The sequence below is a fragment of the Hydra vulgaris genome, chromosome 01, assembly GCF_038396675.1.
Source record: "Hydra vulgaris chromosome 01, alternate assembly HydraT2T_AEP".
Taxonomy (NCBI): domain Eukaryota; kingdom Metazoa; phylum Cnidaria; class Hydrozoa; order Anthoathecata; family Hydridae; genus Hydra; species Hydra vulgaris.
The window spans coordinates 66390155-66412500 of record NC_088920.1 but is presented as its reverse complement, the minus strand read 5'-3'; the positions used below and the strand labels follow the sequence as shown (position 1 = coordinate 66412500).

General features: G+C 28.0%; 3 protein-coding genes across 3 annotated transcripts in view; all 3 read left to right on the top strand.

Moving 5' to 3' along the window:
• The window catches only part of LOC136074947 (uncharacterized), a 2768-nt gene extending 2077 nt beyond the window's left edge, over positions 1 to 691 (top strand). The window contains exons 6-7 of the mRNA XM_065787145.1: positions 109 to 230; positions 393 to 691. Of these exons, the coding sequence (XP_065643217.1) occupies positions 109 to 230; positions 393 to 616 (346 nt within the window). The 3' untranslated portion in view covers positions 617 to 691. The remainder of the gene's footprint in view (positions 1 to 108; positions 231 to 392) is intronic.
• A 17227-nt stretch (positions 692 to 17918) lies between these two features.
• LOC136074647 (uncharacterized) lies at positions 17919 to 18437 on the top strand. Its single transcript, XM_065786986.1, has one exon. It carries the CDS (start codon positions 17919 to 17921, stop codon positions 18435 to 18437), a length of 519 nt encoding a protein of 172 aa, XP_065643058.1.
• A 1690-nt stretch (positions 18438 to 20127) lies between these two features.
• Positions 20128 to 22141, top strand: LOC101236174 (uncharacterized). The gene is made up of 3 exons (XM_065788972.1): positions 20128 to 20293; positions 20387 to 20428; positions 21414 to 22141. Exons 1-3 carry the CDS (start codon positions 20233 to 20235, stop codon positions 22073 to 22075), a joined length of 765 nt encoding a protein of 254 aa, XP_065645044.1. The 5' UTR covers positions 20128 to 20232; the 3' UTR covers positions 22076 to 22141.
• Positions 22142 to 22346: the final 205 nt, after the last annotated feature.

Sequence of the window (22346 nt, the reverse complement as noted above, 5' to 3'; positions counted from 1 at the left end):
ATTGAAAATATATTTATAAACTTTTTTTTATGTAAATACTACATATAAATATAAGTGTTAAATGTGTGTAAATACTGCACATACTATAATGTGTTATTTTTTTTGTAGTGTTTTTAGCTATGAAGCTTTGGCCCATTTTAATATGAAGGGGCAAAATAAAAAGGAAAGCAATATCAACCGGCCCGAAAAGTCTTCATTTCAACAACTAAAGTTGTGCGAGGCTGTGACAGGTGAATTATTATTTGAAAACATTTTTATTACATATCGTTTTACATATCATTTTCATTGCATATTCACATTTTTGCATTAATTTTTTTGAAAGATCAGAAAAATGAAATAAGTGTGAAATATTTACGTGACTTAAACTTTTTATATCCTTGTTAATTGTTTAGATGCTGTATTAATTATACATGGAGACACTACACGAGAGCATATTAAAAAAGAAATTATGTATGTTTTAAAATATGCTCCGGACAAAGCAGGTCAAGGTCGTCGGAGATCATCGATTGATGCTTCATCTAACGATCCTTGTGCAAGCAAAGAAACATCAATTGATGTTTCATTGCTTGCACAAAGATCGAAACATAACTTAAGTTATGTTTCGGAACCGGAATGATTTGCAATAATTATGTTTCAGAAATTATATGTATTTATATTTGTAGAGTTTTATTATTAGATAATGTAAATGATAAATAAATGTATTTTTTTGGAGAGTAATTCACACGACGTTAAATTATTTCTAACCTTAAAATAACGCCTAACCAACGTTAGTGCTGACTTTCAACAAACGTTTAGCCAACGTTAAATTAACGTAAGTTTGCGACGACAACTTTATGTCGTTATTTAACGTTGAAAAACCTTTCCATTTCTAACATTTACACAACGTCTAACCAACGTTAATGCTGACGTTAAATCAACGTTAATTTGTGACGTCAACTAAACGTCGATATTTAACGTTAAAAAACCTTTCCATTTCCAACCTAAATACGATCGTATATACTTATAAATATTTTTTTATTCCTATAAATTATTTAGTTTAATAAGTTTCAAAAAAGAAAAGGTGTGAATGTTAATTGGACATGCTATTCTGTTGTGCAACAAGGTTTGTTTTGCAGCCCTTGTGCTTTGTATTTAAAGAAAGAAATAATAAGGGGTTATTTTGTTAACAAACCCTTTAATAATTGGGATAAAGAAAAATTAGATTATCACAAAAATAGAGTTTATCACAAACGTAGTTTGGACGAATACTATTTAATCAAAACTTGAAAATTTTTCTTTTAGAGTTGACAGTCAACTAAGTAAAGAACTTGCTGAACGAATCAAATGCAATACACAAATATTGAAACATATAATGTAGGTTGTCATTGATTGTGGAAAACAAATTGTACCTCTGTGTGGTATGCTTGAAAATGAAGATAAATTTGAAAATGTTGGTAACTTTCTTTCATTGTTTAAATTAATGGAAGATTCTAACAGTGAATTGTAAGAACATTTGTTAAGTCCAAAAATGAAAAATGCTCGTTATACTTCAACAAAGGTTTAAAATTCTCGGAGATTCTCGGTTTGAGATTCTCGGTTTGAGATTCTCGGTTTTTTCTCGGTTTCAGGAAAAGGTATGGTAAAAAGCTTTTACAATAAAAGAAATAAAAGAAAATATTTTTCTGTCCTTTTTTGTTTGTTTTGCAGATGCAATTAATTCTCGCCACATAGAGCAACTATCTCTTGTACTAAGATTTGTTAATAAAAAGCATGAGATACGCGAAGATTTTTTAGCATTTGTAAAGTTGGAGAGTCAAAAATACATTTATTAAAAATAAGCAAACATTACATGACCTTAATTTATATATTGAAAATATGAGAGGCTAAGGATGCGATGGTGCAGCATCAATGGCAGCTTCGTTATCAGGTGCAAAAGCCCAATTTCTGAACATTCAACCAAAAGCAATATACAACCATTGCGCGAGTCATAAACTGAATTTGGTTATAAGTCATTCTTGCAAAATTCCTGAAAGAAGAAATGTATTAGATATTAGAAAAGAGTTTACAAAATGGATGAAAAGAAGCACAAAGCAAACAGAACTTTTTAATTTCGTGTACCGAAACGAAAACCAATTTCAAATATTGAGTAGTTCTTACTGATATTTGTGTTACAAGATGCGTTTAAAATATAGGGGGTTGGAAAAATTTTCGTTTAGCTCATTTGTTTCTGATAACAATAATAAATATGCTGCATGAGTGGGTTGCTGAAGACAAACGTCAAGCACTGTCTTTTTAAAAGTGTTTAGAAGTTTTGATTTTATTATATAACTAGTTACACTACAGTAAAACTATGTGGTTTCTTCGTGAGCCTCGAGCTAAGTTTCAAGAATCTAGTGACATTATATATGTATTTAAGTGTGTTAAAACTTTCATCTCAATAATAGAAATCACGAGAAAAGACTCAAATATTTTAGCCAAACGAATATATAAGCATGCATCAATTCTTGCTAAAAAATCAAATGTAAAGCCAGTAACGCACGAGTACACACAGGCCAACTATTTCATCGAGTGAATCCGCCTTTAAAACGTTTTAAGAATCTTTCAAAAGGTCTCTCATCATTTCATTTGTAGATCATGTATTAATTGAATTGAAAGATAAATTTAAATCATTAGACACAGTTGAGTTATTGTCAAGTTTTGTACCTTCTATAATCTGCTTGAAAACCTTAGTGAAGCTATCTGAAATAATATAAAAAGCCACAATGCAATTCCTGATTTAAATTTCCTTGATGAAGAAATAATTATGTGGCAAAAAATATGGCTTAGTTGTCAACTAGGTTCTACCTAAGAACCTAGTTGCCAACCCACAAAAGATACATTTTGAAGGTGATCCTCATCTCTAGTAGCTGAAATAAAATCTTTAATGAGCCTAATGTTTCCTGCACCATCAATTACAACAGATATGTTTTTGATCCATACAATAAAATCTAGCAACTGAGAATGGTCAAAAACATCTATAGTATTAAGACTATTATTGAGCCATTCTTTTATACTTGCTCTTAATATTTTAAAATGTTTGAAGAGAAGGTAGCTTAGTCTCTCCAATTTGTAAATTTGATGGTTTACAACGCTGAAATTCATTTTGCTCTTGAAAATCAATCAGGGCTTACAGCATCTTTACCTTAGTTTCAGAAGAAACTTCTTTATTCCCAAAGGAAAAAACACAGAGCTACGGAGTTAAGTACCACGTATGGCGTCCCATGCTGAAAAGCAAAGTATTTCCAATCTTTTTACTGACTTTTCTCAATGCATAGGTTGTCTGGATAGCATTCAAATCATTGTAGTCAGAAATCCTAAAAAAAATTTCAAAAACCATGGAACATAGCAAATTGCAATGAACAAACGTTCATCCTTCAACTGCAGTACTTCATTTTCTGTCAGGATATTACTGATATCTTTGGTCATATAAAGAGTCAAAATGTAGATCGTATCTGCTAAAAACCTTGCCTCGTGACAGGCGCCAGGTTGATGGAACTTAAAATCTTGTACTTCCGTTCCAAGGAAGAATAAGGCAATCATACAAACAATACCATAATCATTCCTTGAAAACACCATATCAGTAGTTGCATTAGTCAAAAAAGTCTTAGTTTCTTCTGCAACAGTGCGAAGGACAGAGCCAATCATCAGATCATCTCTTTTGTCATTATTATCTTTCTCGCAGAATTCAGGCCACTTGTTCTTTAGTTTGACATAAAGAGCTCTTCTTGAATCTTTATTTTTCTCACCAGTAAGAACAGCCATATAGTGAGATACATCTACTTTATATATGTGTCTCCTACACATTATCCACAACATTGGTAATTTCAAAAAACCTGTATGAATCCGGACTGCTTTATTGACTCCACCTGTATTGCTTGCAGTTGTACCACAGCATATACCAATGATCTGCTCTTTACATCCGTAATATTTTAAAGGATTTTTCTGTTTGGTCAACTCCCTTTGAAGAGGGAGATTGAACAACACCTAAAAGATGATCTTTCATGGTACCGTCATCCGGGGAGCTCACTGAGACTACAAGTCGCTCAATTTTTTGAATAATGTTAAGCCCAGTGGTAATTTGTTCTAACAGTTTGGTATTAAAATGAAGAATAAGCCGTCGGCTTTTAAGATGATTTGTTATTGAAATCTACTCCAAGTCTCCTTCAAGTTCTATATATTTGAACTTTATTCTATGAAGTGTGCTTTGTAAAAGCGGTTTATCATTAATTTCTATACCTCTAGCTTTAAATACTTCACTTAAAATTTCCAGATGAGGTCGTACGCTAACATTGAACTTTGTTGCTGGAATAGCAGTACATTCAATGAGCTTTTCAACATTCACTGTTAGATTTATCTTATCTCCAGAATTGTACCTAGGTATCTTATCTCCAGAATTGTACCTAGGTATCTTATCTCCAGAATCATTTTATAATACTTTTCTACCTATTTATAGTTTTATACTTTTCAATAAAACAGCTTTGATTTGTGAAAACTACAACTATGTTATTAAAATAATACTACACCTGCGTTTCCGACCGATACGCAGGAAATCTTCTTCCTCGCTGATTTCAGAGTCCTCGTTTGACTTTTTTTCCTCACTGCTGAATTGAATCTCTTCTGTCATGGAGTCATGTGACAAAAAAACATCATTGATATTTTTTTAAGTTTTTCTGTCTCTCTAATTCTTTATCTCTCAACTCATCTAGCTTATTCTTTCTCCTATTTGCATTCAGTACTCTCATACCGTAGTCGCCATCAACTTTTGTTCCTATATATTCTTTCCTATCCAACTTCTGGTCTTCATAAAAACTGAAAAATACTCAAATTAGTTAAGACATTTATAAATAAATTAATAATTGTTCTAGTTTTTTTGGAACATGACTAAACCATGGAAAGAGTTCAGCGTAAATATTTGAAAGGAAATAATATGCTATTACTTAAGTTACTTTAAATCGGAAAGAAAATCTTACTACTTAAAAAAGTGTTATTTAATGAACTTATTTTATATCTTCCAGCTTGGCATCATCTGTTCTCAATCTATCAGCAAGAATATCTTTTTCAAAATTCTTAGTCGAGATATCAAAAAGCTGATAAGATTCTGTGAGAAAATCTTTCTCTAACTTTGATTGCTTATCAAGACTGCTGTCCCAGTTTAGAGAAGACAATTTAATCAATTTCTTGTATTTAAAATTAAATTTAATAGTTTTTGTCTTTATATTGTAACCAGTAACAACAAATTTCTTGACAAATCCAGCATTATCTCAAATTTTTTTAATCCTAGTTACCAAGCAAGAATTATCAGGATCTGTACAAACACCATTTTCACAAACAAGATCTTTGGATTTCGATATCAATTTCCAACCAACATTAGTAGAGGTGAGTTGGTATTTAACCTGTGACTATCGAAGGATAAATTGAAGGTACCTTAGAATATCACCATTAGTTGGAAGCTGTCTCTGAGGTAAATCCCTCAGCGGGTACTTCAATAGGTAAATATACCTCCACCTTTCTGTAAGTTTCTGTTTTTCTATTTTTACTTATTCTGTTCCGTTTTTTCTGTTTTTCTTATACTATATTTTACACTTGAATCAAAAATCTATGAAGTCATTTTTTCCTCACGTATCATATTACATATCAAACTAGAATTCCTTTGTGCAAAAATAATTTCATTTAAAAATTTTTTCTTCAAAAAAAATTTCTAAATGGAATTATTTGTGAACCAAATGCATTGAGAATTATACCAACTAATAATATTGTCCATAGGAAATTATATCAATCGCTAACAATGTTCATTGGGAATGATGCTAATTTTTAAAAATGTCCAATGGAAATTATTTGTGTACCAATTATTACATTATATTAAAAAATATTGAAATTCTAGATGGCGCTGTTTTTATGTAAATACACATTTGTGTACAAAACCGTAAAACTCAGAATTTACATCTATCATTTCTAGTCATTAAACAATTTAAAAAATGATTTTGGTAATTATTTAGGACCTATAGAATGGGAATCAGTTGAGATCACATTGAAATTTTAATAACAGTGTTTTTTATCCTTCAACATTTTTTTACCTCTTACACCCACGTATTGTAGCGCTTTGTGAGCTTTATATTATGAATTTGTTACATTAACGACATTTATATACTTTTATCTCACACAGGTGATTATCAGTTTTTAATTTATTATCTAAAGTTAAGACCATAAATAGTAGCACATTTATTAGCCTATTTTTTTTTTTCTATTGCCCGTACTTTCGTTTTTTATCGTTTTACCTAAGATTTTGTTATTTACTTATTTTATTTTATTATTTTTGTATGGTGCGAAATTTTTTGCAATGGTTGCCGTTAATAAACCAGCGGATCTATATTGACTTGTTTACTCATAGACCATTGTTTTATCATTTGTTTTGGATGACTAGAGCGTGAATTATTGTTTACCCTATCCCTGAGTCCTAAAATTTTATTCCTCCTACAAAATAGTCTTTACATTCATTTATGATTCTCAACCAATGACATCATCTAGAATCTTCTATTTTCACATCTCCCAGGTTTACGTAACTGGACGGCTCCGTTGGTCACTTTTTGCGATCTTTGTGTCGCATAAACAAACAATTTGTCACCCTCCTAAAAATAGGGCGATGTAAAAAATGTAAAAATTTAAGGAAGCTGTTACTTGGTTGATGAGTTCAGTAAAGACAATCTTAAAAATGATTTTTTTTTGAGGATTTAGTAGATTATTTGATTTTTTACATTTTTGGGATCATTCAAAAATTTAAGCAATTTTCTTTTATCTATAAATTGTTAGCTCCCAAATTTTTCTTACATGTTCCCCGATATATATTTTATAAAATCTCTAGTTTTAAAAGTTATCAGCTTTTCATATTTAAATAAAGCGAAGTTTATCGAATGTAGTTGAAAAAGCTAAATTTAGTGCATTTAATATAAAGTAGTTTATTTTCATTTAAAATTATGAACTCATTGCTATAAAAAGCTTATAAAACCAAACACTTATATAAATTTACATTTACAAGCTCCGTCATAAAGAAAGAGTCATAAAAAAATCTCCTGTTTTAAAAAAAATGCTTTTCTTTTAAGATTTTCCGAAATAAAAGCTTTTAATCCATTGCAAATAAAAAAAGAAAAAGAATAAATTGCTTTAAAATGAAAGTTTAAACATGTTAGTTTTATGCTTTAATTTGTTAATGAAATGTTATTTTTTTATGTATATATATATATATATATATATATATATATATATATATATATATATATATATATATATATATATATATATATATATATATATATATATATATACATATATATGTATATATATATATATATACACATATATACATATATATATATATATATATATATATATATATATATATATATATATATATATATATATATATATATGTATATATATATATATACATATATATATGTATATATATATATATATATATATATATATATATATATATATATATATATATATATATATATATATATATATATATATATATAAATATATATATATATACATATGTATATATATATATATATATATATATATATATATATATATATATATATATATATAAATATATATGTATACACATATATTGACATTGAATCATTCAATTTTATTGTTGACAATCAATCAGTTGCTCTGCACTCGTGCATTATACTGATCCAAATATTCCATGTAGTCTTTAACATATATCTCTCACTATGCACTGTTCAATTAATAATTCAGACCAACGGCTAGCCCATCAGCGATCCGTGCGTCTGATGCAATTGTAACCTGATTTGCAGTACTTCTCATAAAACCAAGGGTGCTTTGAGTTATTTTAATGCATAGATTAAAGATATAACCAACGCTTTTGACAGTTTATGTATACCGTTGCGGAAAATAAATTAAGCATAAGCCTTACGGCTTTCAGATGTTCTTGCCAGTTCCTAGTTCTCTCTACACTGATAAATATTTTAATAACACTAATGTATATGAGATATTGCATTTATAGTTTTACTGTTTTGGATGAACTTGAAAGCTGTAATTTTAAAATTTCCACAAAATTTTTGTCCTATATGAATACAATGTACAGTATATGACTTCTAAATTCAAATTTCCTTTGACCAGATCTTGATACATTTTGCTATGGAGGAACTTTTAGCTTCATTACCAGAGGGCTTGTTTTAAAAAGTAGACCCATCAAAGCGGAATCAAATAAGAAGTGAGCTCCTCGTGCTCTAGCTACTGCTTTACCAGTCATTGTATGTGTGACGGAGTTGCTTGCATAAATAACTTTGAGTAATCTATTTATTCTTCATCCCTCTTTAACCAGAGGCAATTCTATAAATAAAATCAGGGGAGCGGGTAAATTCTTAAAATGTACTGACTGGCTTCATATAGAAAAATAAAAAAAGGGGTGATAGGAATAGTACTGAAAAATGAACCTCAGAATTGTGTCGAATATATTAAAAGGCCTAATGTCGCAAAAAAAAAACAAATAGTGTCTCAAACGAATTTAATGAATAGTGTCGAAAAAAAAAAAAAAAAATAATGTTGCAAATAGTAAAAACGGAATAGTGTCGCAGATAGTTAATTTCAGCAATTGCTTACTTGTTTTGCTTATCTTTGTAGCATATAGCTTTTATACACGCAAAAAAAGAAAAAAACAAAGAATAACAAAAGAAAAGATTGCTACAAAATCCCAAACCCTCAGTCGATGTAACAGCACTCCTTTGCGACAGCAGGCTATAAGATAGTTGGTGTATATGCTGAAGCCCTCGGCAGCAGGCTATTTCAGTATGACATCAGACATGATATCTAAACACACATTAAAAGCTATTATTATATTTTTATTTTTGTTACTATTCATTACACTTCATTTTTTCTATTTTCAACACTATTTATTAAATTCATTGGCAACATTATTCTTATTCTATTATTCGACAATCAATAATGCGATAATTTGCGACACTATTCCTTTTTACGTTTTTGACAATCAAATTTGCAACATTCAAAATTTGCGATAATGAAAATTTTGCAACACTATTCCGCTACACCAAAAAAAGTACGCAAAACTAAAATTTACCCGACTTAATTGTGTCAAATACCCGATCAGCCAACTAAATTCGTAATAAAACCAACTATAACTTGAAAATCACCTTATTTTGGATGAGGATGGGGGGGGGGAGGGGGAGGGCGGGCGGTATTCCACACACCCCTAAAATCACCTCTATCTATAACCATACCAATACTTCCTAAAAGCTCATGAATGTATGGAACCCTAGCAATTGAATAACTATATCCAATTGCTTTAATTTTACAATTTCGTAAAGTTTCAACTATAAAGGCTGATTAAAAGTTACATTTGAAGTTGGTAATTTTATTAATATTGCTTGGTTCTGTATTTTTTTTTCATTTGATTTTTTTTCTTCGCAAAATTTTAGCATACTTTGTTTGAATGTAATTTTACGCACTTATATTAAGGCTTTACGATCACAATGTTTAGGATCAGGTAATAACAGGTTGCCACAAAAGGATCAGGTAATAACAGGTTGCCACAAAAGGATCAGGTAATAACATGCTGCCACAAAAGAAGCATTGCTCCCAGCTGAACGTATTACTTTAAGTTACAAATTCATTTTGTTTACAAGCATTTTGTTTAAAAATAATTGAGGTTTAATGACACAAGCAAAAGATTAAGTAAATAAGGAAACAAGTTACGGAACGCAATCTTTATTTTTTTTGGGGGCTTTCTGTTCAACATTTTAAACTTTTTCGTTTTAGGTTAGTATAATCACACATGCGCTGTTACCGTGTTTTTTTCCTTTAGTTTTTCTTCAAAATTTTTGTCGTTGTGCACTTTTGAATAATGAATTAAGGTATTAATATCTTTCTTTCCCACGTTAATCACCTGATCAACAGGTTAACAAACTTTGAAAAGCAAAAAAGAAATTTAAAACTTGTTTAAAATTTTATAGTTTTAATTGAACTATATTTATTAATATACAGGGATAGATGTATAATTTTTTTATGGGTGGTGCCTATATTTTAATTCAATCTCTTTAGCCAGTAGAGAGTGGTAATACCTTTATTGTCTGTGATTTCTTTCATTAAGTGAAAAACATCTAGACCACTTTTTTCTAAACCCATATAGTTTAACATGTATCAACTAATTTTGCTTGATAAGAAAAAATGAACCTATTGAGATAGCTTGTACATTTCAAACACTTTACACATTCCATGATTTACCAAAAACTAAATCAAGTTTATAGCACGCGTAGTGAACAAAAAGACCTTTTAAATTTATAGATTTAATACTAGATAACACAACTATTAACTTTCCAGATTCGCCCCTTCACCATCATAACAAAGACCACAGCATATTTGGATGTAAAGACAAATATCATAAACTGAAGAGATTATGTTTTGTGCATTAATAAGATCAGTTGTCTTGATTTATATTCAATAAATTACAAATGCATACATACATATATATATATATATATATATATATATATATATATATATATATATATATATATATATATATATATATATATATATATATATATATATATGTATATATATATATATATATATATATATATATTTGCAATATCAACACTGACAAAGCATCGTTTTTAGAGCAGTCAACAGCATTTTAAACCTAGCGAGTCGCAGCAAAAAAGAGATACTAAAGGTTTTATAGCATTAGAGAAACATCTTATACTATTTAATCCTTTCGAGTTTCAAGAATCGATGCTTAGATCTATTTTTTACTGATCTACGAACTAAAATTGGTTGTAGTCAAGCTGAAAAGGTTGGTTTGGAGATACGAAACAGTCTTGATAATACTTGCAGTCAAACAAGTAGTTATCAAGCGTTCAAAGCAGATCAAAATACTTGCCACATTGCTGCAGTAAAGTTAATGGCAATGCAGCCCACGTAGACTCTAATTTTTTGTGATTTGACTGAGCCAATGAGATGACTGACTGCTTCAAACGTGAATTAACCCACATCTCCTTTCAAAGATGACATAATGAGATAATTCAACAAAGCAAAGCATTTTAGAAAACTCATAAAGGGTTTCACAATTTTAACAAAGTATTCTCTGTTGTCTGTGACACAACATATATATTTGACAATGGAGCTTTGCTGTTTTTTGGAATCTACCTGCCACATATTCAAATATCATGGAACAACATTGTATATATGTTAAAAAGGTACGATAATTATATCTCCATTATTTTTGATTGTTAAAAATCATCCATTAAAGTTTACAAACGTCAAAAGAAAGAGAAAAGATTCGCCAACATTGTATTCCAACCAAAAAAATCAACTGAAAACAATCTGAATTTCTGTCAAACAGCAGTAATAAAACAGCTTTGATTAAAGCATTGAGAATGAAGAGAAAAAAATCATATTGTAGTGAAATGTAAACGGAAACCGATAGAACAATCGCTATGAAAGGAATGGAACTTGTACAAAATGTAAAATATGCAACTATTATTGCTAATTTTTACAGATATTTTTGTGACGTTGGTTCACATGTTAGATCAAACTAATCGTCATCTTTTTTTTACATCGCAAAGCTAAGAAGAAAATCAATAAAGATTTGTAAGCAATCAGCATAAAAAACAATCCATCAGGTTTCGTGAAAAAATATTTGTTAATTATCCATGTATGGAGAGGATGTGATACTACTTTTGCGCTTTTTGGTCAAAGTAAGACAGCTATACTAATCTATATTGAGTTAAATAGTGAGCTTGCTCAAACTATATGTACAATTTTCTAAAGTTCATTTGTAGCACAAAAAAAGGTAGCTAGTATTAGAATACAAGAAAACGTAACTAGCATTTAAATACAAGAAAAAGTAGCTAGTATTTGATACAAGAAAAGGTAGCTAGTATTTGAATACAAGAAAAGGTAGCTAGTATTTGAATACAAGAAAAAGTAGCTAGTATTTGAATACAAGAAAAGGTAGCTAGTATTTGAATACAAGAAAAAGTAGCTAGTATTTGAATACAAGAAAAGGTAGCTAGTATTTGAATACAAAAAAAAAATAGCTAGTATTTGAATACAAGTAAAGGTAGCTAGTATTTGAATACAAGAAAAGGTAGAAAGTATTTAAATACAAGAAAAGGTAGCTAGTATTTAAATAAAAGAAAAGGTAGCTAGTATTTGAATACAAGAAAAGGTATTTGAATACAAGAAAAAGTAATTGAATACAAGAAAAAGTATTTAAATACAAGAAAAGGTATTTGAATACCAGAAAAGGTAGTATTTGAATATAAGTAAAGGTAGTATTTGAATACAAGAAAAGGTATTTGAATACAAGAAAAGGTATTTGAATACAAGAAAAGGTATTTGAATACAAGAAACGGTATTTAAATACAAGAAAAGGTATTTGAATACAAGAAAAGCTAGTATTTGAATACAAGAAAAGGTATTTGAATACAAGAAAAGCTAGTATTTGAATACAAGAAAAGGTATTTGAATACAAGAAAAGGTAGTATTTGAATACAAGAAAAAAAATTTATATACAAGAAAAGCTAGAATTTGAATACAAGAAAAAGTAAAAGAAAAAGTAAAAGTAAAAGTAAAGTTAGTAAAAGAAAAAGTATTTGAAAACAAGAAAAGGTATTTGAATACAAGAAAAGGTAGTATTTGAATACAAGAAAAAGTATTTGAATACAAGGAAATGTATTTGAATACAGAAAAAGCAAGTATATAAATACAAGTAAAAGTATTTGAATACAAGAAAAGGTTATATTTGAATACAAGAAAAGGTAGTATTTGAAATCAAGAAAAAGTAGTATTTCAATACAAGAAAAGCTAGTATTTGATTACAAGACAAAGTATTTAAATATAAGAAAAGGTATTTGAATACAAGAAAAAGTATTTGAATACAAGAAAAAGTATTTGAATACTAGAAAAGGTAGTAATTGAATATAAGATAAGGTAGTATTTGAATTCAACAAAAGGTAGTATATGAATACAAGAAAAAGTATTTGAATACAAGAAAAAGTATTTGAATACAAGAAAAGCTAGTATTTGAATACAAGAAAAAGTATTTGAATAAAAAAAAAAGTATTTGAATAAAAGAAAAGCTAGTATTTGAATACAAGAAAAAGTATTTGAATACAAGAAAAGGTATTATTTGAATACAAAAAAAAGTATTTGAATACAAGATAAGGTAGTATTTGAATACAAGAAAATTTATTTGAATACAAGAAAAGCTAGTATTTGAATACAAGAAAAAGTATTTGAATACAAGAAAAAATATTTGAATACAAGAAAAGCTAGTATTTGAATACAAGAAAAGGTAGTATTTATATACAAGAAAAAGTATTTGAATACAAGAAATGGTATTTGAATACAAGAAAAGTTAGTATTTGAATACAAGAAAAAGTATTTGAATACAAGAAAAGGTATTTGAATACAAGAAAAGCTAGTATTTGAATACAAGAAAAGGAATTTGAATACAGGAAAAGGTATTTGAAAACAAGAAAATCTAGTATTTGAATACAAGAAAAAGTATTTAATAAACAAGAAAAAATATTTGAATACAAGAAAAGCTAGTATTTAAATACAAGAAAAAGTATTTGAATACAAGAAAAGGTATTTGAATACAAGAAAAGCTAGTATTTGAATACAAGAAAAGGAATTTGAATACAGGAAAAGGTATTTGAAAACAAGAAAATCTAGTATTTGAATACAAGAAAAAGTATTTAATAAACAAGAAAAAATATTTGAATACAAGAAAAGCTAGTATTTAAATACAAGAAAAAGTATTTGAATACAAGAAAAGGTATTTGAATACAAGAAAAGCTAGTATTTGAATACAAGAAAAGGAATTTGAATACAGGAAAAGGTATTTGAAAACAAGAAAATCTAGTATTTGAATACAAGAAAAAGTATTTAATAAACAAGAAAAAATATTTGAATACAAGAAAAGCTAGTATTTAAATACAAGAAAAAGTATTTGAATACAAGAAAAGGTATTTGAATACAAGAAAAGCTAGTATTTGAATACAAGAAAAGGAATTTGAATACAGGAAAAGGTATTTGAAAACAAGAAAATCTAGTATTTGAATACAAGAAAAAGTATTTAATAAACAAGAAAAAATATTTGAATACAAGAAAAGCTAGTATTTAAATACAAGAAAAAGTATTTGAATACAAGAAAAGGTATTTGAATACAAGAAAAGCTAGTATTTGAATACAAGAAAAGGAATTTGAATACAGGAAAAGGTATTTGAAAACAAGAAAATCTAGTATTTGAATACAAGAAAAAGTATTTAATAAACAAGAAAAAATATTTGAATACAAGAAAAGCTAGTATTTAAATACAAGAAAAAGTATTTGAATACAAGAAAAGGTATTTGAATACAAGAAAAGCTAGTATTTGAATACAAGAAAAGGAATTTGAATACAGGAAAAGGTATTTGAAAACAAGAAAATCTAGTATTTGAATACAAGAAAAAGTATTTAATAAACAAGAAAAAATATTTGAATACAAGAAAAGCTAGTATTTAAATACAAGAAAAGGTAGTATTTAAATAGAAGAAGTATTATAGAAGGTAGTATTTGAATTCAAGAAAAGGTAGTATTTCAATACAAAAAAAGTTAGTATTTGAACACAAGAAAAGGTATTTGAATACAAGGTAGTATATGAATACAAGAAAAAGTATTTGAATACAAGAAAAAGAATTTGAATACAAGAAAAGGTATTTGAATACAAGAAAAGCTAGTTTTTGAATACAAGAAAAGGTAGTATTTAAATAGAAGAAGTATTATAGAAGGTAGTATTTGAATTCAAGAAAAGGTAGTATTTCAATACAAAAAAAGTTAGTATTTGAACACAAGAAAAGGTATTTGAACACAAGAAAAGGTATTTGAATACAAGAAAAGGTAATTGAATACAAGAAAAGCCATTATTTGAATACAAGAAAAAGAATTTGAATACAGGAAAAGGTATTTGAATACAAGAAAAAGTATTTAAATACAAGAAAGGGTAGTATTTGAATACAAGAAAAGCTAATATTTGGGTACAAGAAAAAGAATTTGAATGAAAGAAAAGGTAGTATTTGAATACAAGAAAAGGTAGTGTTTTAATACAAGAAAAAGTATTTGAATACAAAAAAGCTAGTATTTGAATACAAGAAAAGGTATTTGATTACAAATTCAAGAAAAAGTATTTGAATACAAGAGAAGGTATTTGAATTCAAGAAAAGGTAGTATTTGAATACAAGAAAAAGTATTTGAATACAAGAAAAGGTAGTATTTGAATACAAGAAAATCTAGTATTTAAATACAAGAAAAAGTATTTGAATACAAGAGAAGGTTATTGAATACAAGAAAAGCTAGTATTTGAATACAAGAAAAAGTATTTAAATACAAGAAAAAATATTTGAATACAACAAAAGCTAGAATTTGAATACAACAAAAGCTAGAATTTGAATACAAAAAAAAGTATTTGAATACAAGAAAAATCATTTGAATACAAGGAAAGGTATTTGAATTCAGAAAAAGCTAGTATTTGATTACAAGAAAAAGTATTTGAATACAAAAAAAGGTATTTGAATACAAGAAAAGCTAGTATTTGAATACAAGAAAAGGAATTTGAATACAGGAAAAGGTATTTGAAAACAAGAAAATCTAGTATTTGAATACAAGAAAAAGTATTTAATAAACAAGAAAAAATATTTGAATACAAGAAAAGCTAGTATTTAAATACAAGAAAAAGTATTTGAATACAAGAACAGGTAGTTTTTGAATACAAAAAAAAGTATTTGAATACAAGAGAAGGTGGTTTTGAATATGTATGGTAATTAGTAGTATGGTTATTAGACAATAGTTATATTCTTGTAATTTTCCTATTAATATTGTTATTATTATTATTATTACTATTATTATACATTTATATTGTTTTGCAGAGGTTTAATTTAACCCCATCATTTTTGTAAGTGAGAAAAATAAGCAGGTCCCACTTTTAGGCACATTAGGAAACAAAAATATATGAGAATGGTAGCAAATTCCAAAAAGAAATTCAAACAGAACGACTACCATCAGTTACCATCAATACCATTCCATTTCTAGTATATATACAAATTCATCAATATTTGGGTGTCAAATTTTAATAAAGTTTTTTGCCCTAAATGGATTTGAGTGCATTTTGAATATGTTAAAGCCAATAAAATTACGCTTTGAATGTTACCAAACTCACTCTTTTCTAAATTTTGTCCAGACCTGACCATAATATGATTAGAACCTATGGGTAATAATGGTTTCTTTAAGCATGTAGTTGAGACCATTTCATTATCCATATCATATGTTTATTTGAATATGATCTTTTTTGACTTTTAGATTCAGACATCTAAAATATTTAAAATATAAATGCAAGAAAACAAAATTATATCTAAAAATTGATTTAGAAATGAGAAATGTTCTTACAAATACTCATTGCAAAAACAAAAGGGAGAGTCTAAATTTTTGGCGTACTTCATTCAAAAACCATTATATATTATGACAAAAAATTTGCATTTTACTGCATCCATTTGGTGCAAAAAAGAATTAACTCCAGATTTATCTTTTTATTACAGCAGATAAGTTGCGTCGTTTTAGTACTACTGTCTTCTTTAAATAAGTATCATTAACTAGTTGTTTTGCAGCTTTAGTTATCTTGCATGTAGTAAACATACCCTATTTGTTAATAAATTAAATAGCGAAAAATATCAAAAAGAGTTATACGAACCAGATTACTTGGCGAAAGTAAAAAAATCAAGTACTTTTTTAACATTTATATTTAAGCACTACGATGGTTTATTGGGATTTATCCAGTACCTTATTACTTCTCAAAACTACAAAAGCCTAAAATTATAAATAAAATCACGTGGTAAGTTTTAAAATTTCAAACTTTTGAGAAAAATTTTCTAAACTATTTTTAAGTTTTTATTTTATTTGTTAAACTAACATTCTTGTTACATTCATTTCTGACTTTTAAATAAATCTTTTAAGTTTTACGTTTTTTTTCTTCTTGTAGGGATTGTGGCACCTTGTAGGGACCTTTTCATCTTGAAGGGATTGTGGCTTTTTTCCGGAATTCAGCAAACTTTAAACTTGTGTGTTCACGCTTACATCAAATAAGAATGTTTTGCAAAATGATGCATTGATTGTTGCCTAAGAACAACAAAACTCAAAAAGTTATGCACCCCCTCCCTTTCTGATTACTGGTTTTGGATAGAAATCATTGTAACATTTGTTATAGATAATATATTTGGATAAAGCATACTAAAAAATTTATAAAACAATTTGAAGACAAAAAAATAATTAAAGTTGTCCAAAGCTGGGTCAAATTTTCAAAAAAATTTCCTGTTGCATCTGTCGGTAAAACTTCTTTCCATAACAACCGTCATGTTAACCTTCGTTACTAAATACAGTATTGTGAAAAAGTTAAGAACCACTAAATAAAAAAAATTTTTTTTTTCAAGTAAATTTAGTTAATTTTTATTCGAAAGATAATAAAATAGTCTTTTTTTTTCAAACATATTAAATATAGCATGAGAAAAAAGAAAACATTTTTTTTTTGAAAGTTAGTTAATAGAACCTATAAAAAATAAAGATTAAATATCATGTGTTAATTTTTTTTAATATTTTTTTTGTGAAAAAGTTAAGAACCACAAAGAATTTTTTGTGCTAAATGCGGCGGAAACGTCTTTTTAAATTTAATTTTCCCTTTTTTTTAAATATTCTTTTAATGACCTGAGTTATTACCAAAGAACCAATAAAAACATTTGAAAAAAATTAATTTTTTTAAATACTTTTAAAAAAAGTATTTAATTTCAAACAAAAAAAAATTCTTTCCTTTTGAAAAAATGAGCAGAAAAGCTATTACCTATGAAGATCGTGTAAAAGTGGTGCATTTTCACCAGGAAGTTAAATCCGCTCGCGAAATTGGAAGAATAGTAAAGCGATCACATAGTTTGGTGCTAACAATCATCAAAAGATTCAAAGAGACGAAATCTTACGTTGATCGCCATCGTTCTGGAAGACCGCGTTTGACGACACCCAATGATGATCGCCTTTTAATCAGGTTGGCAAAGAAAAATCGAACCATGTCGTCGCATGAATTAAGAAGCGAATGGAAGCTTTCAAATGGACGTCAAGCCTCGGCATCACTTGTGCGTAGGAAGCTATTAGCTAACAATATGTTATGGAAAAAAGCTGTTCTAAAACCGCGACTTACCAAACGACATATAAAAAAGCGAAAAGAATTTTGCCAATGCGTCAAAGAATGGTCTAAACAAAAATGGAGGACAGTAATGTTCAGTGATGAGATGAATATCGAGGTTGATAACCGAAAAAACCGAATGATGATTCGCAGGCAGCCTTAATAAAGAAAAATATAATCACGATTGTATCGTTCAAAGAACAAAACAAGGTAGCGTATCGGTTGGAATATGGTGCTGCATGACATATTATGGTCTCGGTATGTTTAAATTATTTGATGGTCGACTCAACTCTACTTATTATGTCGATATTTTAAATAACAACTTGTTACCGTCAATTGATGCACTTGAGCAAAGCGTTCCGTTCATTTTTCAGCAAGACAATGCACCATGTCACAGGGCTAAAATTGTCTCTGAATGGTTCGAAAGTAAAAATATTGAGCGTCTAACTTGGCCACCAAATAGCCCAGATCTAAATTGCATTGAAAATCTTTGGAGTTGGCTTGATAAAGAGATTGCCAAGAAAGCACCAAGGAGCCTTGAGGAGTTGCGCAATATTTTACCAGCAATACTTGGAAATGTTCCCAAACATATTTTAGAGAATTTAATAGACTCAATGCCAAATCGTATAAATGAGTGCTTGAAAATTCATGGTAGAATTACGCGGTATTAGGTGGTAAAAATTATCGTTTTTTATTCTGTGGTTCTTAACTTTTTCACAATTTTTTTAAAATAAAAATTACCTATAAAACTTTAAATACATTTTTTATATTTGTTTCAAAGTTTTTATCACTATTATTATTTTTTATTTTGTTTGTCTATTTTCTAAAATTTATTGTTATTATTCTTTTTACCAGAAAAATTCGGTTAAAAAAAATTTAAAAATAAAAATAAATTATGATTTGTTTTTTTTGTGGTTCTTAACTTTTTCACAATACTGTACATATTAAGATTGCGATAAAATTAAATCAATATATATAAGTTTTCACAAAGTTTACAGTCTAATATATATAATATGAAAGGATGCAATATAATATTAAATCTAATAATATTTTTTTGTCTAAAGTATTTAAAACAATTATTTAAAACAATTAGTATTTCACTGATTCGAGTTTTATCGCCGATTGAAGTTTTCTTTATGAACTATTTAATAACGCATCTGAAGATAATAATGACGTAATGAACGGATAATATGATTAATTCATGTTATAAAAATCGTCACAATTTCAAACATTGTTTTTATTATCACTATCATTAAAATATATCTAATACTAGTATTAAAAAAGTAATAAGTTTTTTACCTAGCAATTATAAAGTCTACAATTTGAACTAAGATAATATTTTTTAATAGTTATTTTTCACTAAGGAAAACTAAATTATGCTTTTGAGAAAACTCTATATTGACTTCATTAGTCATTTTTATAACTGGTTCTCATCATTTAAAAATATCGGTACTCCACTTTAGGAAGTAAAACAAATTAGTTAAAAACAAATAATGAAAAAAATCACAAAGTAAAGAAAAAATAATAATAGTTAAGAACAAATGATAAAAAAAACTTTAGTGAATCATCATTTTTTTTGCTTCTAACATTTTTTCTCTTTTTGTTTCATGCTTCGAATAATTCGTATTGTGTTAAGCATTGTTTTTTACTTTTTAACCTCAAGGAAATACTAATGATTGGTTACGCAAGAGATTATTTTTATATTATGTTTCCTTGATGTGTAATATTGAGTCAGTTAAATACGTTGACATTTTTTAACGCATTTCAAACAGGCAAATTTTTAAACAAGTAGAAACCACCCACAACCTTTCTATTTACAGTTACGTAACGCGATTGACATCGGCGGTTATTGTCCAATATGTAATTATAACCTTGACAATTCTTTTTTGCGTATATAAATGAACTCTTATTTTAGCTTTTAATTTAACTAAATCGCTTCGACACGTTGACATAAAAAAATGAAAGTCTTGATTGCATTTCTCGTTTGCTCACTGGCTTTTTCAGCCCCTATAGCAAAAGGTTAACAAATGCTGTCATTTAATTTTTTTAAATGCCACAAAAAAATATTTTTTAACTACAAATTATGTTGTGTTTTTTTTGTTTTTTTTATAGATGAATTTGATGTCCAGAGTACACTTGACGACTTGGAAGCCCGTAAGAATTAATTTTTTCAATTTTGATTTATAAATAACGTTTAAAGGCGCACTTTAAGTGTTAATGTAAATCATAAACAAGATAATAAATATTAAAAAATATATATATTACAATGCATCATGTTTTTGTAATTTTTTATTTGGTCCTATTATGTTCAGGGATAATAATTACTATTCTATATTATTTTATATAACTATTTCATTAGCCATTTAATTATAAAAAAATTTATTATTTATATATATTATGTTTATAGTTATTTCTATGATATTTATAAACTTCTACTTTTCTAGTGTATATTTTTCTAAGCTCATACGAGCTATTTTTTTTTAAAAAACGGTTGTACCTATACAGCCGGCATTTGGTCTAAAAAAACTTCTTTTTAACGTTCAAAAGAAGTTTAAAGGGCGTCACTTTAGGACCAAACGCCGGCTTTTAAGACGTAAAAACTTATAATTATTTGAAAAATATTTATATTAAAAATGCTTTAATTTTTGAACATTTTTATTTTCTGAATGTGTAACGTTTGCAATGTTTCGTTAAATTTTTATTGTACTGTTAAACGTTTCATCGTGACAGGATCCTACGACCTACATCGGGCATCCACAATTTCTTATATTTTTATTTGCAACGTTATTTTTCAAAATACTAATATACATAAGACAAAACAAAAAAATCATAAAAATTTATAGTGAAAGTATTGCTCAGTTAACCGTTCGTGCTTAAATTGGGGTGCTTTTTTAAGTCTCAAAGAAATAATATTTTTTTTTATTGACAATTTCGGAGTTACTTTGTTTTAACTGATAAATTATTGCAATGCTGGGGAGGGGCGTACCCAATCCACCTTTTTGGAGCGGCCTGTATACCTGATACTAATTTTTTACTTTTTAATTAGTTTTTTAAATTAATTTGTGTATTTAACTTTTCTGTGGTTAGGTTTAATTTTTTAGTAGTTAGAATTAACTATTAGTTTTGTGTTTGGTTTTAGTTGGCGAAAACAATCTTTTATCAGAAGAAAATAATGATGATGAAGTAATACCTATCGTTAATGATGAAACTCAATTAGTTGCTAATTTTTATCCGGATACCACTCAAAGCCCGCCCAAAGTTTACAAGCTTATTCAATATGACACCCAAACATTAAACAAAAGAGTTCCATTTGTTCAGGATGAGAGTTCACTTGCTGAAGATGAAACATCGCTAGCTCAGGAAGATGCAATATCTCAAGATGAAGATTTAGTTGTCAATAATGAAGCTGATGAAACATTTGATAATGAAGCTTTAGGTGCTCAAGATGATGTTCATGACGCTTCAGACGTGGAACAGGATGCTTCAGCTGCTGAAAATGATGCTTCAGGTACTGAACAAGATGCCTCAGGCACTGAACAAGATGCTTTAGCCACTGAACAAGATGCCTCAGGCACTGAACAAGATGCCTCAGGCAATGAACAAGATGCCTTAGGCACTGAACAAGATGCCTCAGGCACTGAACAAGATGCCTCAGGCACTGAACAAGATGCTTTAGGTGTTCAAGATGAAGAATTTATTCAAGAACAGACTTCTGATTCTCAAGACCAAATTCAATTTGAAACTTTATTTAATGAAGATTCTCAAGAAGATAGCAACATGGAATTCTCGAGAGACTTTTAACAGTAATACGATTTAAGTTTTATAAAATGTAATATGTTTGTTACATAGAATGAAAAATGCATTTATGAGTTATTTCTTTTGTTAATGTAACTATAATAACCACAACAATAATAATATTATTATTAACAGTGATAAAAGTAATAGCCTTTCAAAGGGTTTATGTAGTCATTAGTTTTGTGTAAATAACGGTAGTCGGTAAAATGCGAACTGCGAACCGGTAAAATGCTAACTTTTTTGCGAACCATGGTCCTATTGGTTCGTAATGTTGCAG

What these genes read in the sequence shown, in the direction of transcription:
- LOC136074647 (XM_065786986.1), top strand. Translation starts at nt 17,919, where the DNA reads ATGAGCAGAAAAGCTATTACCTATGAAGATCGTGTAAAAGTGGTGCAT.
- LOC101236174 (XM_065788972.1), top strand. Translation starts at nt 20,233, where the DNA reads ATGAAAGTCTTGATTGCATTTCTCGTTTGCTCACTGGCTTTTTCAGCC. An exon ending in TTCAGCCCCTATAGCAAAAG is followed by an intron (nt 20,294 to 20,386) that starts GTTAACAAATGC and finishes TTTTTTTTATAG; the next exon opens with ATGAATTTGATGTCCAGAGT. An exon ending in ACTTGACGACTTGGAAGCCC is followed by an intron (nt 20,429 to 21,413) that starts GTAAGAATTAAT and finishes GTTTGGTTTTAG; the next exon opens with TTGGCGAAAACAATCTTTTA.